This window comes from Salvelinus fontinalis, chromosome 35, assembly GCF_029448725.1.
Source record: "Salvelinus fontinalis isolate EN_2023a chromosome 35, ASM2944872v1, whole genome shotgun sequence".
Classification (NCBI taxonomy): Eukaryota; Metazoa; Chordata; class Actinopteri; order Salmoniformes; family Salmonidae; genus Salvelinus; species Salvelinus fontinalis.
Genome location: NC_074699.1, coordinates 40,693,828 through 40,713,636, shown reverse-complemented (window position 1 = coordinate 40,713,636; position 19,809 = coordinate 40,693,828). Strand labels below are relative to the sequence as shown.

Here is a 19,809-nt window from a genome sequence, read left to right as displayed (position 1 = left end):
ATATGGCTGAACCCTGTCTATTTCTACAATTTATATATTTTGAAAATTTGATTTTAAACCTAACCTTAACCAGACTGCTAACCTTATCCCTATCCCTAACCTTAAATGAAGTCCAAAAATCGATGTACGATATTGACAACTTTGTGATTATGGATTGAAGTGAAACTAAGAAGTCAGGTAAAAACGAAAACGGGCACTGTTGCCTCCAGTGCGTTAGGTGGCGACATTGCGCTATTTGACTCCAAAAATATAAAGACGAAGAAAGTGTCCAATCAGGAGCGAGAATGACAGTCACAACAAATACGGATGCTTCCGATCTGAACCTAATCTGGACCTTGTATCAACTCAGCATGTTAAAATGGAGACCATTTCTACTGACACAGATGTATCTCTGTTTGATGAGGAAGCAGTACACAGACCTACAAGGGACCTATCTTTTATGTCATCTGCAACAGAAGATAAAACGATGGACCTCTACCCCGTCTGTAAGAAAATAGGTGAAAGGTGCTGTCAGGTGAAATCAATAGGTGAGGCAAAAGAAAAACTTGACTTGTGTTTATTGACCAAAGGTGCAATGATTGAAGTGGGCCTATTTGCCAAAAAAGTGTATGGAATTTACAGGCAGATTATCATAGATGTCCTCGAGTACAATTTTGATATTGATTTGCAAAAGGATAAAGATCTTCTTGAAAACATCCTCCTCAATTTACGATTAGTCGAAAAGAAAACAAGGCTGAATTTGAAAGATATGTTAAGTAAAGAAAAACATGAATTGTTACAGGAAACCTTAACAATTGTGCCTCTCAAAAAAAGGAAATATGCAGTAATTTCAGGTGACATGGAGGTCACTAGGGCATCAGCTGTGTCAAAAGATCAAAGACTTAAAGAAGTAACAAAAAGAAGACGACTAGATTTAATGAGGAAAGAGAAACTTTCACAGCAAGGAAGACGAAGACAGACCAATTTGAAAGAGCCAGACAAGTTTCTCAGTGTGTTAAGACAGAGAGCGTCTTTACTGAGACTGATTCAACACAGTTTTCAGATGAGACTGCAATACTTGACCATGAGAATGGATCTGCTGACATTTGCATAAAGGAAGAGACTGATCTGGACTTTATATCTCTTCAGGATGTTAAGATGGAGACCATCAACACAGAGACCGATGTAATACAGTGTAATGCTGAAGCAGTGCACAGACGTATTATGAACCAATCCTTAATGGTCTCCACAGTGAAAAAAACAGCTGCTCTACCTGGGAAATCTGAAAGAAATGTCAGGTGTAAAAAGTCAGGTCAAGGAAAATTAGTTTCTAACAGGATACAGAAAGCAAATAACATAAAGGAAGTGAAATATCAGACGATGGCCAATGACATCTGCTCAGTAAATGACTAAAAAATAACTGAATTAAAGCAGCCCTCCGCTGGAGGGAAGGTTGAGGACCCATACCCCAACTGCAAGAAAATAGGTGTAGATTTCCATGTTGGATCTGGAGCAAAACAGAAACTTGCCATAGGTCTACTGACTAATGGGGTAATGACTGAGGTTTCACATTTTGCCGAAGAGATGAATCGATCTCACGCACATGTCATCTGTGATATTTTAGATTACAACATTGATCTTGGTTTGCAAAATGATCAACGCCATGAATTCGCAATTCGGACTATGGCGAAAGTAAAGTACTTGATGGGGAAGTCCAGACTGCAAAGACCTGACTTGATAACAAAAGTCTTTGAACTTCCTGATCCAAGGGCAATACCTGTATCAAAAACACATGTAAGCTCCAACCTTTTAAATGACAATGTGTCATTTAGTCTGAGATTGAATAAAGATGTAGAAATACAGCAATTGGTTATAAAGAAGGAGGAGGAATGTGTCTCTATATAATGTCCTTTGAAGAAGATGGGTTGGTTGAGTATGAAAAGGCCCAAAAGGACAACACTGTCTCTCTGATGAACTTTGACCTTGATGCCAGCTAGGTATCTCCTCATCATGTCAAAGAGACCATGTTTAATAAAACAGATGTTGAAACAGCAACACTTGCCCTCAAGAATGGACCTACTAACATCTGTATTAAGGATGAACCCAATCTGGACCTCGTATCAACTCAGCATGTTAAGATGGAGACCATCTCTACTGACACAGATGTATCTCTATCTGATGAGGAAGCAGTACACACACCTACAAGGGACCAATCTTTTATGACATCTGCAACAGAAGATAAAACAACGGACCTCTACCCCCTTTGTAAGAAAATAGGTTTAGACCTTGACGTGAAATCAAAAGGTGAGGGAAAAGAAAAACTTGACTTCCGTTTATTGACTAGAGGTGTAATGCTCGAAGTTGCAAAGTTTGCGGCCGATGTGTGTGGAACCTACAGGCAGATAGTCTCTGCTGTTGTCGAGTACAATTTTGATCTTGATTTCTCCCAAAAAATAGATCTCCTTGAAAATATAATTCATAACTTAAGATCAGCCAAGAAGAAAATGAAAAGTCGAAGTTGGAGACTGAAAGGCAAAAAAGTTGAATTGCTTTATTTTATTATAGATTTTTACTGGACTGGGACAGGCTGTTTTATCTTTTCATATTTTTGTTGGAGGGATCAATAAGTTAGCAAGTTTTCATCAAGTCTATATTCATCCATTTTTGACCTAAGGAAGTACACTTCTTTAATCCACGATTTCAAAGTAAAGAATAAGATGTTCTTGAAAAGGATGAGTTTCACTGGATCAAAAGGTAATGCAGTGTGTTCATGACCCATCTGTGTGCTGTTAGTTATTGTAGCTAATAATGTTAATCAAATTCTTTAAATTTATACAGTAATTGTTATTTTATTTATTCATGTCCTATTCAGACTGAAGTTCCAATAACATCGACTTAAACTTGTAATTAATGTAGGCTAATTGTAATTGCTTGTTCTGATAACGTCATACACGTGTTTTCACAGGTGATGCTAATATATGTTTCCAGCAGCAGTGTCCCTAAAGCTGCAAGGTCTTATCGTTCCTCATGTTGTGAATAAGTGAATACCTCAAAGCCCTAAAGAAGTGTTGTCAATCTTTTTAGTCACAGGTTAGTCAAATAAGTAATCAATTATTGTTTTGCTCTTTTCATCCCTGCTTATATTACTGTTATTCCCATCTAGTGGGGGTGAAGGAGGCCATCTACAGTATGACAGGAGCAGAGGTGTGTTCTTATTTCATGAACAGATTTCCTGCTTGCCATACTAGAGGGAGGTACTGGTTGTCTTTCAACTCCACACCATGGGATGATTGACCTGGATCTTAACCAGAACAGACTTCACCAGACACAGTAGAAGTGAGGTCACAGGAAACATACTGATTTGTGAAGAGGGACTACATCACCCAGAAAGCATTGCAGCAGCGTGTCCCTGGAGGCCCACAGCTTTGTTGGATGTAATGCATTGTTCTCGACCTCTCAGAGTGTTCGGAAATAAGACTTGTAAACTCGGTGCATCATGTTGCATGCATTCACGTACCTTGAACCAAGGTCAACCGATGGCTACACCCACCCGTAGCACGCGCTCCAGCAGGTGTATCTCACTGATCATCCCTAAAGCCAAAACCTCATTTGGACGCCTTTCCTTCCAGTTCTCTGCTGCCTGCGACTGGAACGAATTGCAAAAATCTCTGAAGTTGGAGACTTTTATCTCCCTCAACAACTTTAAAAATCTGCTATCCGAGCAGCTAACCGATCGCTGCAGCTGTACATAGTCCATCTGTAAACTACCCACCCAATTTACCTACCTTACCCCCATACTGCTTTTATTTATTTACTTTTCTGCTCTTTTGCACACCAGTATCTCTTCTTCCACATGATCATCTGATGATTTATCACTCCAGTGTTAATCTGCTAAATTGTAATTACTCGATTTATTGCCTACCTCATGCCTTTTGCACACATTGTATATAGATTCTCTTTTTTTTTTCCTACCATGTTATTGACTTGTTTATTGTTTACTCCATGTGTAACTCTGTGTTGTTGTCTGTTCACACTGCTATGCTTTATCTTGGCCAGGTCGCAGTTGCAAATGAGAACTTGTTCTCAACTAGCCTACCTGGTTAAATAAAGGTGAAAAAAAAAAAAAAAAAAAAAAAACCTAGGTACCGAGGTCAACCATAAACGAACAGTACAGCTATCATGCTGGCATGAAACGGCAGTTGAAAATAGCTTTTCGAGATCAGTCCAAACGTTCCTCCTGACTGTTATAATCAACATGTTTGAATGCTAAAGTGATATGGGACTACGTTTTTCTATTGCAACGCTTGAATCACGTTCATACTTTTGGTTATAACCTGCACAACTTTTGAGCTCTTGGTTGTTTGCTTTTAAAAATAGTTTTTAGTACTAACTTTTGTTTGTTTACATTAAATTACTAGTTTTTGTTGTTTCCACCAAGACTGTAATGTCATTGTAATTGGCAATAGTGTTTTTTGGTGGTTAGTGTGTTGTTTTTGGGGTGGTTAGTGTGTTAGTAGACGGGGGATTTTAACTCACATCTCTAAAGATAAACCACTCCAGTTCTTAGTCCATGAAAAGCGGTCGATTTAGTAGTTAAATGGTAACTTGATATAGCTCCTTGTGGTTCGACATTCATATGGTCCCCCTGCCTGTGTGGGATCGAATTCCGGCCCCTGTATCTCCCCTTTATTCATATCTGTCACAATAAACAATAAAACATTTCTTTAAAAAAAGAATCTGATTAGATAAAATCAAATTTAATAACCCATAGTCAATTTCTCAAATGATCTGTATTTTAGAGTTCGCTGTCATATTTATTTATTTTTCCCTTCGTTGTGCTGTCAGATAGCTCATATTATTAATTGTATAGATGTTTTTAGATAACTAATTACCTGTGACTAAACGGGACTGTTGATGGGTCAGCTAGTTTAGCTACAATAGGCTGCAGTAATGCTGCATGATAGAAGCCAGGCTGCATGTTACTGTAAAACCCCTAAGAAGATACAAATGGTTGAATCAGGATCCAAGTGCCGTCCATCCCCAAATCGCGAGCGAGAGGAAAGCGGGGAGACATCATCCCCCTACGACATGTAGGGCTGTTGGCACATTCATAACAAGTCGTAAACTAGGAACCGCCGGCTCAGAGTTAAAATTAACGTACGTTATATACGTAGAGCTTCCTATTGGTTGATTCTGATACTTTCCAAGTGAAAAAGTTGAGTAGCATCTTTCTACAATGACTTTCCTAGTTCCAACAGCACTTGAACGCCCCACAGGCAGACAGAAAGCCTGGGCATGTACCTTTTTTGTTATAAAAAACATTTAAAAAATATTTGACGTTCGAGAGAAAAGAAATGCATCCATTTATTGAATAATAGCGGTAACAATAGATCTATAAATTACTTCAGAGATAAGTTGTAAAAATCCCTCAGACAAAATAACAGCTTTGTAACATGTCAGACATATGTACAGTGACAAACAGATTTGACCCTTGACCTCCAGAAGGACAGCCATCCTGGAGAGCTACTGGGTGTGCACTGTGCAGGCTTCCATTCCATCCCTACTTGATTCAACCAAATCAGAAGCTATCAGCTAATCATGCAAGGCCCTGATTAGCAGTTGAATTAGGTGTTAGAGCAGGGCTCAAACAAAAGACTGCACACCCAGTAGCTTTCCAGAAGAAGGGTTGGACACCCCTGTGCTAGATGCTCTCCAGAAGAAGTGTTGGACACCCCTGTGCTAGATGCTCTCCAGAAGAAGTGTTGGACACCCCTGTGCTAGATAACACCCAGTAACAGTACACTACCCAATAAAAGGATCAGATAAATACAGAAGTATCTGGACAAACATTCAGAACACAGATGGATCATAATGGTAGTTAATAGGCAGAAGGTGAGGCTCATTTAAAGTCATGTCTCAGTGAGTTTTAGGCTCAAAAATAAATCCCAGTAAACCAGTGTCAGCTACATAACATCAGAGTTGACATATCAGCAACCAACAGCAGTAGTGTAGCAAATGTCCAGTAGACAGCATAGTGACATTTCAGAAAGTAACCGTACATAAAAATAATAATATGCCCGGTGTTGTAACTACTACCCAACAACTAAAATCAAGAATGTAAATCTATTTTTTGAACGTTGCTGTATTAGAAGTCGTGACTTGGTTTACTGCAATCTTTAGGGTTATTGTACTGAACTTTACTTGAGGCACATATCCACAATCAATAACTAACTATTCATTAATACATTTAGATCATCATGTAATTAGTCAAATCTTTAATTCATTTGTCCTGTCAGCTCATTCTATCCACGCACTCATTCTCACATGGCTGTACCTATATTACATTCACCTGTTCATTCATGCACTAAATACATTCAATCTTCCAAAAATGTCCATGAGCATGCCACAGTATCCACATTGACTGGTCTGTATCTCATTCATAGAGAAAGAAGAATTAAGTGTCAATTTAAGACTAACTAGTCCTTTGTCTGATTTGTAAGAAAAGATCCCACCTGTCCTGACGTCATAATACCAAAGCCACCACCTCCAAAATGTAGTTCTATGTTCATTAAAGAAACTGTCCCGTGTTTCAATATTTCTATGAAATATGACCTATTATTATTCACAATATGACAAATAGTTTTCCTTCCAATTAAAATAAATAAGTACGATAAACAAAACAGCTATTCTGTGTTGGAATGGTATGGGCGTATCACAACAGAATGGTGTGGGCGTATACCGGTTATTAAAAATATGACTGCGAGTAGACCACTGATTGGCCAGCTCATCCTCCTCTGAGGAAATAGCAAGCATTTTTAAATTGTTTGAGGTGGGTTTTGAAGTGTTTTTTCTCCAATTTATGGTTTTGACAAAAATATGAGTATAGGATGAGTCAACAACATTATTTGAGTAGGAGTTAACAAAACATGAACTTTTAAAAAGTGAGATTTTCACTGGACAGTTACTTTAAAGTACAGTAGGAGGGATACAGGGGGTGGTGCACTAACATCTGAGTATAGAGTAATTCCCATTTAGTTAAACCGTCACCCAATATCTTCATTATCGTATCTACAAAAACACAGCAGTTGCCTTATCATACTTCAGCAAGTCCAACCCTACTGAGGGATTGAAGAACAGTAAAATATGAAATCACAAAAAAAAATCTAAGGAAAATAAAACCATTCATCCCTTCAATATATCATCAGAGCAAAAATAAACCTCAACAACAATGTAAACTTCACAAAATGTAATTCCTTCAGTAGACATTTCAGTGTTTTTCCCTCAGATGCCCACTTCACTAATGTTTTTGTACCCAAACCCTTTTAGTGTTAGGAAAGAACAGAATCCTGCACTAACAGTGGCTCTTCACAACTAGAGTTGGAGATCTCTGCGTTAAAAGGTACAGTATGTCCTGAGAAGAGGACTTGAGTGTCTGGATAGGGCAGTACAGTGAGGAAGAAGAGAACATAACGAGGTAAAGACTAGACTATGGGACAGCGCAATTGATATACTGAACACAACTTAATTTGAGATTGTATTTTTATGATAATAAGCGCCATGCTGGTACCAAACTATTTCATTCTAGTGAGGATTAAAGTGACAATGTAAAGTATTCTAGGAAGAGCATTCCTCATTCACTAGGAGCATAGTGTAATAGCATTAAAACCTACAGGAGACGAGCAAGACGGTTTACGCATTCGCTTTCTTAACGTATCACATTCTACTTAGAATTAAAGTTTACATTATTGTCATGGAATGTTTGGTACCAACATGGACACTTTGCCAAACTCTGGTGCTCAATCCCAAACCAACCTTAGCCCCCCACCAGCTAGACACCCCAAACCAACCCCCCAGACACTTGGATAAGTCCAATCAACATGATAATAGCTTCATTTATACCCTCTGATCAGCTAAGCAGAGTTTCCACCACATTGAATACACAGGGCTAGAGGTTGAATTGGGTTTATGCATCAATGGCCGTGGTTAGAGAATGTCCATGATACAGCAGTAAATTGTAATGTTCCTGTATACCAGTCTAGTTTCTGTCCTGTCAGCCATTTCTGTTGCCATGAGACAAAACGGGGCTTTGAGTGAGTGAGAGGTGCCTAGGAAGGTTAGGAGGAACCTGGCCCTGTGGCTTTAGGATCACTAGCGTCCTTGGAAGGCCCCCTGGGCGGCTGAGGAGGCGGCGCTGGCCGCGGCGCTCTGAAAGGTCTGGTTGGTGAGGACCCCCGAAGAGAACTCCTGCTGGGCCTTGGTGAAGTTGGCCCCCGTCCGACGATACTTGGAGTGGACCTGACAAGGGGGAGAAGGCAGGGGTCAGGCACGATAGATAGGGGATTATTGAAGGGAATGGAGTTCCCTTCTGAATCTTTTCAGGCTGTATTGACCTTGGTGGGTGGATGTATTATCCACAATGACCTCAACACTTTGCAATAAAGTTTGAATCAGTTCTGAAGGATTGAGATAGCGCAAAATGTACCATTTTTAGTAGGATGATGGCGAGGACAGCGTTCACAGTGAAACAGCCGGCCACAACCATCATGACCACAGCTACAGCCATGTTGCTTCTTATCATGGTGATGGACGAAATCCATCCACTGGAAAACAAGACAAATAACACAGCCTCATTTACACCTTCAGAAAATAAATCCATAGCAACATAACATCAATGAGGCATACAAAACCCTTTGTCGACAGAATTATTTTTAGCAAACAGTCACAAACCCACACGATGACCAACAGACAGGCAAAGTTTATTAGAATGATATTTTAGGATGACACGGGACAGTGAAGCCTACTTCACAAAAGAAGCAAGACCAAAGGTTTGAGGAGCCAGAAGGGCTTTTCCCACTACTAAGCCGAACCAAACTACTGAGCTGGCCTGGTTACTGGAATCATGTTGAAAATGACAATGTGAAAATAAAATATCTGCACCAACACAATTTGGTTTGGGTCAACACGACAGTGTGAAATAAGGTAAGAGATGAGCCGATTGTCACACACTTACAAAGCAGCCCCCAGGACAAAGAGCACAGCAACAGATTAGCCAGCAGGAGATCTGTCAAAGAGATGCGAGAGAGAAGATGCAGGACCAGATGCACACACACACACCCACACCCAAAGATGTGAAGGGAGACCTACACCCACCCAAACACAGTACATATTACACACACACACACGTACGTACACACCCACACACAAAGATGTGAAGGGAGACCTACACCCACCCAAACACAGTACATATTACACTCCCAAACACACACGTACACACCCACACACAAAGATGTGAAGGGAGACCTACACCCACCCAAACACAGTACATATTACACTCCCAAACACACACGTACACTCCCACACACAAAGATGTGAAGGGAGACCTACACCCACCCAAACACAGTACATATTACACTCCCAAACACACAGTACATATTACACACACAAAGATGTAAAGGGAGACCTACACCCACCCAAACACAGTACATATTACACTCCCAAACACACAGTACATATTACACACACACAAAGATGTGAAAGGAGACCTACACCCACCCAAACACAGTACATATTACACTCCCAACCACACAGTACATATTACACACACACACGTACACACCCACACACAAAGATGTGAAGGGAGACCTACACCCACCCAAACACAGTACATATTACACACACACACGTACACACCCACACACAAAGATGTGAAGGGAGACCTACACCCACCCAAACACAGTACATATTACACTCCCAAACACACAGTACATATTACACACACACACTTACACACCCACACACAAAGATGTGAAGGGAGACCTACACCCACCCAAACACAGTACATATTACACTACCAAACACAAAGATGTGAAGGGAGACCTACACCCACCCAAACACAGTACATATTACACTCCCAAACACACAGTACATATTACACACACGCACACACACAAAGATGTGAAGGGAGACCTACACCCACCCAAACACAGTACATATTACACTCCCAAACACACAGTACATATTACACACACACACGCACACACCCACACACAAAGATGTGAAAGGAGACCTACACCCACCCAAACACAGTACATATTACACACACACACACACACACACACACACACACACACGTACACACCCACACACAAAGATGTGAAGGGAGACCTACACCCACCCAAACACAGTACATATTACACTCCCAAACACACAGTACATATTACACACACACACACAAAGATGTGAAGGGAGACCTACACCCACCCAAACACAGTACATATTACACTCCCAAACACACAGTACATATTACACACACACTTGTACTTGTGTGCGCAAATACATACACAAACATACCGCACTCACACACTTTATCTCACTCTCACACGCAAAGAAGATTCCCTGAGGTGCTATCTAGTGTATCATGTTGTTTCACTGACCTGTTCCCCCACTTGGGGATCCCAACACACTGGATGATGTAGACAGACACTTGGAAGAAGAAAACAAAGAAGAAGAAGAAGAAGCTGAAGGAACTGTCCGACCTGAAAAAGAAACCAGGACAAAGGGTTAACAATCACCCGCACATATCATATGGACTTCACAATAAAACTAATTAGGTAATGTGGAATTAAGACATTCTACAGTGTTAAGTAGGTTCCAGTCTGTTTTGACTTTAGCAACTCCTTTGTCGTCGTCACAAGGGACTTTACTTATATAAACACTTTTATTCAAAAGAAAAGTAGAACAATATTTGAGCAAAGAACTTGCCTGAAGGCTTTGTACACTGGCCTGTACCAACAGACGAAAGAGACGGGGGTGAAGAGGACGAACCAGAGGATGGACAGACCAAAGTCCACCCCCGCGTTTGGATCGGCCGTGAAGTAGGCCAGGCAGGCCAGAAGGTTCAGGAAGAGTGTGATACTGTGAACTGGAGAGACAAAACAAATGAATATGAGACTAGAAGAAACTGGTGCAGTGTTGGAGAGGAGCTTGGGGACTAATATCTTATGACTAGTACTTTGGGATTGTTGACTGTTGTCATTGACAAGCATGTAATATCATAAAAAACTTGTACAAAGTCTTACTCAATTAAAGGTGCAATATGCAGAAATCACTCCACCAATCCCTGGTTGCTAAAATTTGAATAGTTCGCCTAATTTCAGTTTGTGACAAAACAAGTACAGTGTAGAGAATCATTGTAACATCTAAACCAGTTTTATATCTTTTCCAGAACCAAAAATATTCTATTTTCAGCTGGTGTGGAAAACCGAAAGTAAAAGAGGCAAAAACAAAACTTAAGAACCGGGAACATAGAAATATCAAACATTGAACAGATCTACTGCTTCTTAGACTTTCTTGAATGAGAATGAGAAATCTATAACTCAAATTTCTATGTGAATTTGGTGGGTTGCCCAAAAAGTTACATAGTGCAGCTTTAAGATGCAAGGTGTACGTACACATCCAAAGGTAGTACATCCTCTTGCATATCTTCTGGTACTCTTCAGGGATGTCTTCGTTGAAGTCCTGGTAGAAACAAGGCTTTATGGGGGAAAACTTGGGAAGTGGCGGCCAGTTGTTTTCTTTTGCTGTCAAATAAAGAGTTTACTGCCATGAAGAGTTACATGGGTACATAATCAGACGAAGCAATACAAGTACAACGTAACTTAGAAAGATAAAACACTACAGTAGGGAGTCAACTTTAAAGGCAGGGATGGATTCTGTTAAAATGTAACATGTTTAAAGTTAAACTGCAGTTCGTTAGTATCCTATTTAGTGAATGATTACTGTGAGTATTAATGGAGTTCAGGCCATGAAACTGTGTGTATGCTAATTTAGGAAGGTTGACCTAATTAGATAAAAGGAAATTGCCTAGGATTAGAGAGCAGGGTCAGGCCCAGGATGAAGATGGACGAGGTGTGGTTCTGACATCTAGGTAAACAAGAGGATCATGGACATTCCACAGGAGAGAAACTCATTGAGGTCATAAAATGTACAGCTGGGGAGGTGACACGTACAAGGGAAGAGCATAAGATGTGTTGTGAGCTTTCTAAATGTATGCACTCAGCTGATGGCATCCTTGTTATTAAACACTTGAAACTTCTCTTGAGCTTTTGGTCTCAATTCCTCATTGCAAAAAGGTTGCAATTGTATTTTTCTTTTTAACAGAAGTTGAATCAACTTTTGTATTTATAATTTGGTCAAGACAGATTTCAATTGAACATAATCAAGTGACAATCTATAACTTACTAATGTGGCCTCCAGGCCTGTTCTGGAGCTCCTGCTCTTTCCGATCCAGTTCAGCAGCTTTCTTCTCCAGCTCCTCCTGTTGCCTGAGCAGGTTAGCCTGGGCAGCAGCCGCAGTCGCCTGGTGGACAATGGGAAAGAGCTGTGTTACAAACCATCTTGAACCAAGATGGAGTGTTCTGGCACAAAATGGTTGCAAGGCATCAAGTTGGTGGGTACAATGCATTTAATAAGAAGTTTCTTCTCTGCCCAATTATCTCTGCCCATTTGCAGAGAAAATTCATACCAACTCGTGCAATTTGTTTATTACACGGTTGCATTTTCATATGCATTCCATTAAACAAACTAAACCTCCCATAACCCTAGGTCAATTGTTTTCTCATCTCTATATTGTGAGGTAACTTGGAAATGGGACATGTGAAGTCTCAAACAACAATTGGAAGAATGTGTACATAAACTACACTGTCATTACACAGTACTGGCTTATGTAAATACTACTTTGTCCACTTAAGGTAAAGTAGGACCAAAACCAGGGCCCTTGTAAAGAACCTTGAATAGTATGACCAAGTCAGGATGCTTTTCCAGTTCTCTCTGACCTTTGTTTTAATGTGCCTATTCAGATCAATGCACAGATGGGTTGGTTATTTAGCAACAAAACCGAGGCACAACTATGGGGCGAAAGAGAAGGTGTTGGTTTAGATTGTTGACAACATGTCAACTATATTTCATCTCCAATATTTATTGAAAGTATAAATATATTTGCACAATGAGTACTTTTCTCTCAAATATATCGTTATAGTTGTTGGTTAGCTAACTAGCAAATTTGCCATATTAGCGTCGACATGAAATCAGTCAAAACAAGACATAGTATTAAGAACAAGATGAAACAAGCTGAAATGATTTGCCTTCATGTGGCCTCGCTTAGACACTTAGTCATCACAAACAATTCAGGACTTCAGTGAATACGAGAGTATGTTGTACTCAGCTTTGAGCAATAGCTAGAGTCAAAAGGACATCCTTGTTGTGTCTAAAATTGTCAGTGTACCACACTGCCAACCTCCCTCCTCCTCATTCAGGTCTCTGTTACTCACTTGTGGGGTGGGCTCCACAGCAGAAGCCTGTAGGACAGCTGGTTGGGAGGAGGCAGCAGAGATAGGGATGGTGGTCCCAGTGTGGGTGCCCTGAAACAAACAAACACACACAGTCAAAATCACAAATAAAAAGAAATCTGCATGTAGATATAGAAAACCACATGTACATATACTCTTGTCTGAACTGAAATGAAGCCTCATTCACATCGTAAGACGCTCCCAAATCAACATTCTTTAACAACATATTTCCTCTGGATGTTTGTCAGATGCATTTGCTTCTTTTCAGGAAGATGATTACATCACTGTGCCCACATTAAATGAATATACATTGAAAGTAAATGTAATTGCTAAAATATACTTAGTATAAATCATTTAACATTCCTTATATTAAGCAAACCAGGCAGCACGATTTTCTTAATTTTTTAATTCACAGATAGCCAGCAGCACACTCCAACACTGACATAATTTACAAACAAAGCATTTGTGTTTAGTGAGTCTGCCAGATCAGAGCCAGTAGGGATGACCACAGATGTTCTCTTGATAAGTGTGTTAATTGGACCATTTTCCTGTCCTGCTAAGCATTTGAAATATAATATAAGTACTATTGGGTGTCAGGGAAAATGTATGGAGTAAAAATGTATGGAGTAAAAAGTACATTTATTTTCTTAAGGAATGTGATGGAGTAAAAGTTGTCCAACATATAAATATACAAATACCCCCCAAAACGACTTATGTAGTACTTTAAAGTATTTTTACACCACTTCTCCTGGCTCATCTTACCATAGCACTGGCTGAGAATGGGTTGAATTCCTCAACGGTTTCAATCCCACCGCTGGTGATTTGTGTGACTGAGGCATCCTGTATTAGAGACAACAATATATTTTCTTACAGTAAAAACACGAAATAACAACTTCCCTCGGGTTATTTGACATAGTTGGTTCTTTCAGGCATAAAATCCAACGCAAACCTATAGGGGATAGTTCATTAGGCTAGAATTACAATATGTGAAAACAGAGAATAGTCTATATTCGTTGGCAGAGTTGCTGCCATTGACAGGTACACTTGCTACGGGTGCATAACAATCATTATTGGTAGGAAATTAGTCCTGACCTTCTTACATGCGTAGGCCAATAAATGGCATATACTCGTCTATTAAAACAACTTGCTCCCAGTAGTCGTTTTAATTGAGGGGATGACAGGACAGGTTGTTGATAGCCAGCCATCTATGGGCCTATACAAGTCAATGGGGCCTAGCTACCTGCTTAGGTAAAGGCTAATAGAACACCTTATACGTGTCCTTATTGGCCTACCAAATATATTGAATGAAATGACTGGCACACAACATTGTCAATCATGCTACGTTCTCTCATCTGAACAAGGAAGTAGACCCATGCCCAACCCAGCAACCAACCAAACTGGTTTCTGTTGCGGCATATATTTTACAGCGTTTAGCTGGGAACATAAGGACAACGCAAGTTAGAGCTTGCAGTTAGGTCTAAATAAATTGCTCACCTGGAAAGGATTGACATCCACTGCATCTACAAAGGGGTTCTCGTCAAATCCCGACATGTTGAGATAAAATTATCTTCTTTTGGAGGTAAACAAAACGCCAGCTTGTGCCTCTCCTCTGGCTGTTTGTCCCTGTCTGTTGATGGTGCTGTTTGACAGTGCTCATGTGCGCAGGCGTTGCAGGATACGCACACTGCGTCAGCTGATCTGGGGCAGTCTCGAGCGTTCATTTAAAATCAATTATCTTTATTTTTAGAAAATAGGGTACAATTGGTTTCAAATGTGTGACATTCTCGTGACTTCCTAAATCCTAATCCCATGTCTCAGAGCTGTACAATGAAGATTCCATTTCATTGATATTTTATTTAACCTTTATTTTATCAGGGAGTCATTTACCAAAGCATGTCTTGAAACCAGAATTTGTAGGCTATGGTAGGCTTGTAACCATAATTATTATTTTTTTAAGTTTAAACGAAACATGCCTTAATTATATTGCACTGCATACATTATCTGGACTGTAATCTGACATGAAACTTGATGGTTCTATTTAAGTAATGTCAAATGGTTTGATATTGAAGCGAACCTGTGTCGCTGGCGTAAATGGCAAACACCCTACGCATCATGCCGATAGGGTTAAACCATTTGGTGGTACATGTAATGTTGTTCATATTAGTGAGGATCGCTACACTGCCCCCTCTAAACGGGATGGCAAGTCCCGTGTATCGACCACATTAGCCCCTCACACGTACCGCCATACGTTCCGATGGCCTCACGGTTACCATCCCATTTTTAGACACCGATGTAGAAAACGGAGGGACAGGGACGCAGAAGGCAAACATCCTACGCATCACGCCAATAAGGGTAACCCACTTGGCGGGAATTGAAACGTGGCTCATGTCTACCTAAGAGTCAGGATTTAAAACTAAATCACAGTGTTTAACAGACACCCACTCTATACATGGATGTAACAAGAGTTGTTACACAGCTCTCTAAATTCATTAATTATCTTAGGCTTTTTAAAGTCTAAACATATCGCTTTGGTAAATTGTATCTTGACAAATCAGCCTGGCAGTTCTCCTGTCCAGTGGTCAGCTCAGGGTAGAACCATCAGTCACTCTTCGGACCAGTGAAGAGATGGAGAACACCAAGTACTATGCAGAGATCGGAGGAGCACAGACAGGACACTGTCCCAGTATCTTCTTCCAGAGAGTTCAGACCAGAGCACAGAATTGTGGGCCACGCTGACTGACAAAGATAAAAAGGAACTAACCTACCTTGCAGATAAATCAAGGTTTTTGATATTAGAGTTTGAGATCATTTTAATGCAACACATAAGTATGTATGTATATATGTATGGGAAAATATACTGCAGATGTGTGTCTCGCTACACATGGAATATGAAAGTAGACACAGACAGTATATGTTTAGTGTACATGTCTATTTGTCTGTCACACTGACCAGTAGGCCCCCATAGTTTTCAACAGCCAACAGACGTATTATTCTGTATCATAATTGATGTACAAGTCTATGGATTTGGGTAGAGGGACTGTGTTTTTTACTTACATGGCTGAAATGGACAGTTTGCAAATGTCAAAACTATTTGGAGCTTTGCCTTAAAGTGTATAGTAGGACATGTACTTTTATGGTTAGTGCTTTGTCAGGAAGTGTATATACTAGGACATGTACTGTTATGGTTAGAGAAAGAAGAACAAATAAGACCCATCAACATTAAGCATCTGTGAAGAACTCATATCGCATCTGGTGGAGATATTCCATCCCAACTGATTGATCAATACAGTAATTATTGTAAAGTATTATTAATAATAATTACAGGACTACCCATAAGTAACATGTCTTTAAGTCACTTTGGATAAAAGCGTCTGCTAAATGGCATATATTTATTAATAACAATACTTTATTCTACTGCTCGGTGATCATGTACACTGCACTAGTGTAATCAACCTAATTAATAATAATATGTTTTGTGTATGCGATGTGTGAGCTGTGCCAAGGTCTTCCTCTTGTATGACAAATGCAAATCTGATTCTGAACCTCTGAATTAAAGCTTATGCCAGTACCATGCATAAGAAAAATATTGTATGGTACAACTACAGTACCAGTCAAATGTCTGGACACACCTACTCATCCAGGGTTGTTCTTTTATTTGTACTATTTTCTATATTGTAAAATAATAGTGAAGACATCAAAACTATGAAATAACACGTTATTGACATTTTCCGGATTGACCGACCTTCATGTCTTAAAGTAATGATGGACCGTCTTTTCTCTTTGCTTATTTGAGCTGTTCTTGTCATAATATGGACTTGGTCTTTTACCAAATAGGGCTATCTTCTGTATACCATCACTACCTTGTCACAACACAACTGATTGGCTTAAGAAGGAAAGAAATTCCACAAATGAACTTTTAACAAGGCACACCTGTTAATTGAAATGCATTCCAGGTGACTTCCTCATGAAGTTGGTTGAGAGAATACCAAGAGTGCGCAAAGCTGTCATTAAGGCAAAGGGTGGCTACTTTGAAGAATCTAAAATATATTTTGATTTGTTTAACACTTTTTTAGTGACTACATGATTGTGTTATTTCATAGTTTGTCTTCACTATTATTCTACAATGTAGAAAATAGTAAAAATAAAGAAAAAACCTTTGAATGAATAGGTGTCCAAACCTTTGACTGGTACTGTATAACTAACAACTTTTTCTTACACTGTAGGTATGAGGCCTTTTGACATTTTCCCCCTCAAACACTTAGAACTGTGAGGTGTTTGAATATCGTGTTTTATTTTTTTTATCTTTGAGTCTCTGATAGCTGATAAGGAATTTATATTTCAACACTGATAGTGTTACAAAAAGCATGTTTTAAACTGAAAGGGGTCTTTTGACTGTTGCCTGAAAAACAGCTGACTGTCCAACATGACAGCTCCACAAAACTATCCCAATAAAAATGTTAAACTAATACACCCAGAAAAAAACAAGAAATGGTACGAATAATGACAGAAGACAAGAAAGTGCATGTCCTTGTTTGGTTGCTATTGAGTCCAACACTGATATCTCAGGAAGACAAGGATTTGGGGGTAACATGTATCCAGAGCTAGGAGAATGGCATTTGTCCAATACATATTGTACTGTACATTCTAATTGTTGTATGGCTGTTAAGCTGTGAATGCAGTGATTTTATACACATCCGACATTCTTTACAGAGCTGGGATCCCCTTGGCTGGAATACACACCAGCTAACTTGGTCCGTTTCATGGCCGTATTTCCCTCAGGAGAGGAATAAAGCAGCACAAACTTAAAAACACATGAAGTGGTCTTCTCATACACACAAATTGACACTCAAACACGCACACAGCCTTTGTCCAATACCATACATCTCTGCCCAAGATACTCAAGAAAAAGATAAATATTTGACTTCAACTACCCAGCAGTTACTGGTGTTCCGGCTTTGTACATTATTTATACCTTTATAATATAGTTATATAGATTTATAGTTTCCATGAAATAAAAAAATTATTAAATAGGCTTAAGGGAAAAATACATTTGTAATAATAGAGGAACCACTGCTTACATTGATTGTTTTTAACTGTAAACTTTAAAGCAGCCAATGATTGAGATCTCAAGTTCATGGACACGGCAGCACTGTCAATGGCTCGGTAGCCTTTATTTTTTTCGTTCCACCTACTAGTTTGCATCGGGACGTCAGCTTGGGAGATCTCCCGGATGCTGAGTAGTCCTCTCCCAGTGTCCCAGCATTCCCTTTTCTCTGCCTTCCTGCTCCACACGTCCCCTCTCCCCTGGGCTGAGGGAGACCCAGACCTGCAGAGGGACCATGGGGAGTGTGGTTGGCAGTTAAAGCCACAGGAGATCAACCCTTCTACTGGTTCCTCCTCTCCCACTCCCAGCATGTCCCTCTCCTGTCTCTTTGAGGTGTACTGTACACAGTACTGTGTGTACATGGCACTTGGGGGGACAGTGCTGCATCGTTGCGGACGTGGACTGAGAAAGGGTGAGCTGGAGTGTTTGAGGAAGGGGGTCAGATCGCATGCTCTTAGGGAGAGTGGGCTGTGACGAAGGAGGTGTTCCCACTGTCCTTCATACCATGAACTCATTGCTGCCGTACAACACCCGCTGCTGGGGTAAGTCAGGCGGATCCCTGCTGCGGCCCCCACTGTCATGGGAGTGCCTCAAGGGAGAGTTCTTGGATCCTTTCAGTTTCTGTTTGCCCTTTTCCGGGTTGAAGGTGCCTCGGCTGGTGAACTGTGACCTCTCTTCGAACGCCCCCTCCTGTTTGGCCAGGGGGGGACAGTCCATGCTGTCGCGGCGGGGAGGCTGGGTCAGGTACAAGCCCTGGGCAGAGCCAGAGCCAGAAGAGGGTGACTTGGAGCGGTAGCGAAAGTGGCGAGCTGTGGCCACAGAGGAGGAAGAGGACGGGTGGAAGTGGGAGGAGGAGGAGAGGGAGGAGATGGTGGAACAGGAGTCCACTGAGTCCTGGGAATCTGGTTGCCTGCGTAGGTTGCGGCGTCGGTGGCTCTTCCCCTCCGACCTCTTGGTTCGGGCGACGGGGGCCAGCGTGGGTTCTCTCTCTGAGGGACCTAAAAAGGTCGGCGGTCAGACCATGATGCAGGATACTATAGTAGCAGCAGTAGAAAACTATATGTTTCAACTAAATAGAACAAATGTTTTACTCATGTCTCTTTCTGCTACACAGAATTGTAGAGAGAAACTTAAAATATAACCACAAGTTTTAACTTGCATTTTCCAAACAGGTTGACCATGGTACTGTTTAATATCATGGCATACCGGAGAAGTCGGAGGTGGCTCCTTCAGAGTCCACGTTGAGGTTCTCAGAGCTGTCGGCCGTGCCGATGGACGCCTCCGACTCCAGGGTCTCATCGTCTGATGCTCGCTGCTCCAAAGTCAGCATCTCAAAGGTTAGCTCCTCCCTGGGGTGACAAACATTGGTGAGGTCAATGC

General features: G+C 40.6%; 2 protein-coding genes and 1 long non-coding RNA gene across 4 annotated transcripts; 1 reads left to right on the top strand and 2 right to left on the bottom strand.

Annotated features, from left to right (window-relative positions):
* The first annotated feature begins 279 nt into the window (after positions 1-279).
* LOC129834871 (uncharacterized) lies at positions 280-4,412 on the top strand. Its single transcript, XR_008756325.1, has 3 exons — positions 280-2,733; positions 2,945-3,069; positions 3,207-4,412. It is a non-coding gene; the product is annotated as an uncharacterized LOC129834871 (long non-coding RNA).
* A 918-nt stretch (positions 4,413-5,330) lies between these two features.
* Positions 5,331-14,998, bottom strand: LOC129834870 (secretory carrier-associated membrane protein 2-like). The gene is made up of 9 exons (XM_055900205.1): positions 14,820-14,998; positions 14,088-14,165; positions 13,308-13,397; positions 12,220-12,337; positions 11,430-11,558; positions 10,741-10,900; positions 10,413-10,514; positions 8,462-8,579; positions 5,331-8,274 (listed from the first exon to the last, which is right to left on the bottom strand). Exons 1-9 carry the CDS (start codon positions 14,874-14,876, stop codon positions 8,128-8,130), a joined length of 999 nt encoding a protein of 332 aa, XP_055756180.1. The 5' UTR covers positions 14,877-14,998; the 3' UTR covers positions 5,331-8,127.
* Positions 14,999-17,595: 2,597 nt separating this feature from the next.
* Positions 17,596-19,803, bottom strand: LOC129834868 (unconventional myosin-IXAa-like). 2 transcript variants are annotated; one of them, XM_055900203.1, is made up of 2 exons: positions 19,636-19,803; positions 17,596-19,427 (listed from the first exon to the last, which is right to left on the bottom strand). In XM_055900203.1, the coding sequence occupies exons 1-2, from the start codon at positions 19,757-19,759 to the stop codon at positions 18,928-18,930; spliced, it is 624 nt and encodes a 207-aa protein (XP_055756178.1). In that variant the 5' UTR covers positions 19,760-19,803; the 3' UTR covers positions 17,596-18,927. The 2 variants fall into 2 exon arrangements, with proteins under 2 accessions (XP_055756178.1, XP_055756179.1); XM_055900204.1 differs by having other exon boundaries at positions 17,596-19,418.
* Between the last annotated feature and the right edge of the window lie 6 nt (positions 19,804-19,809).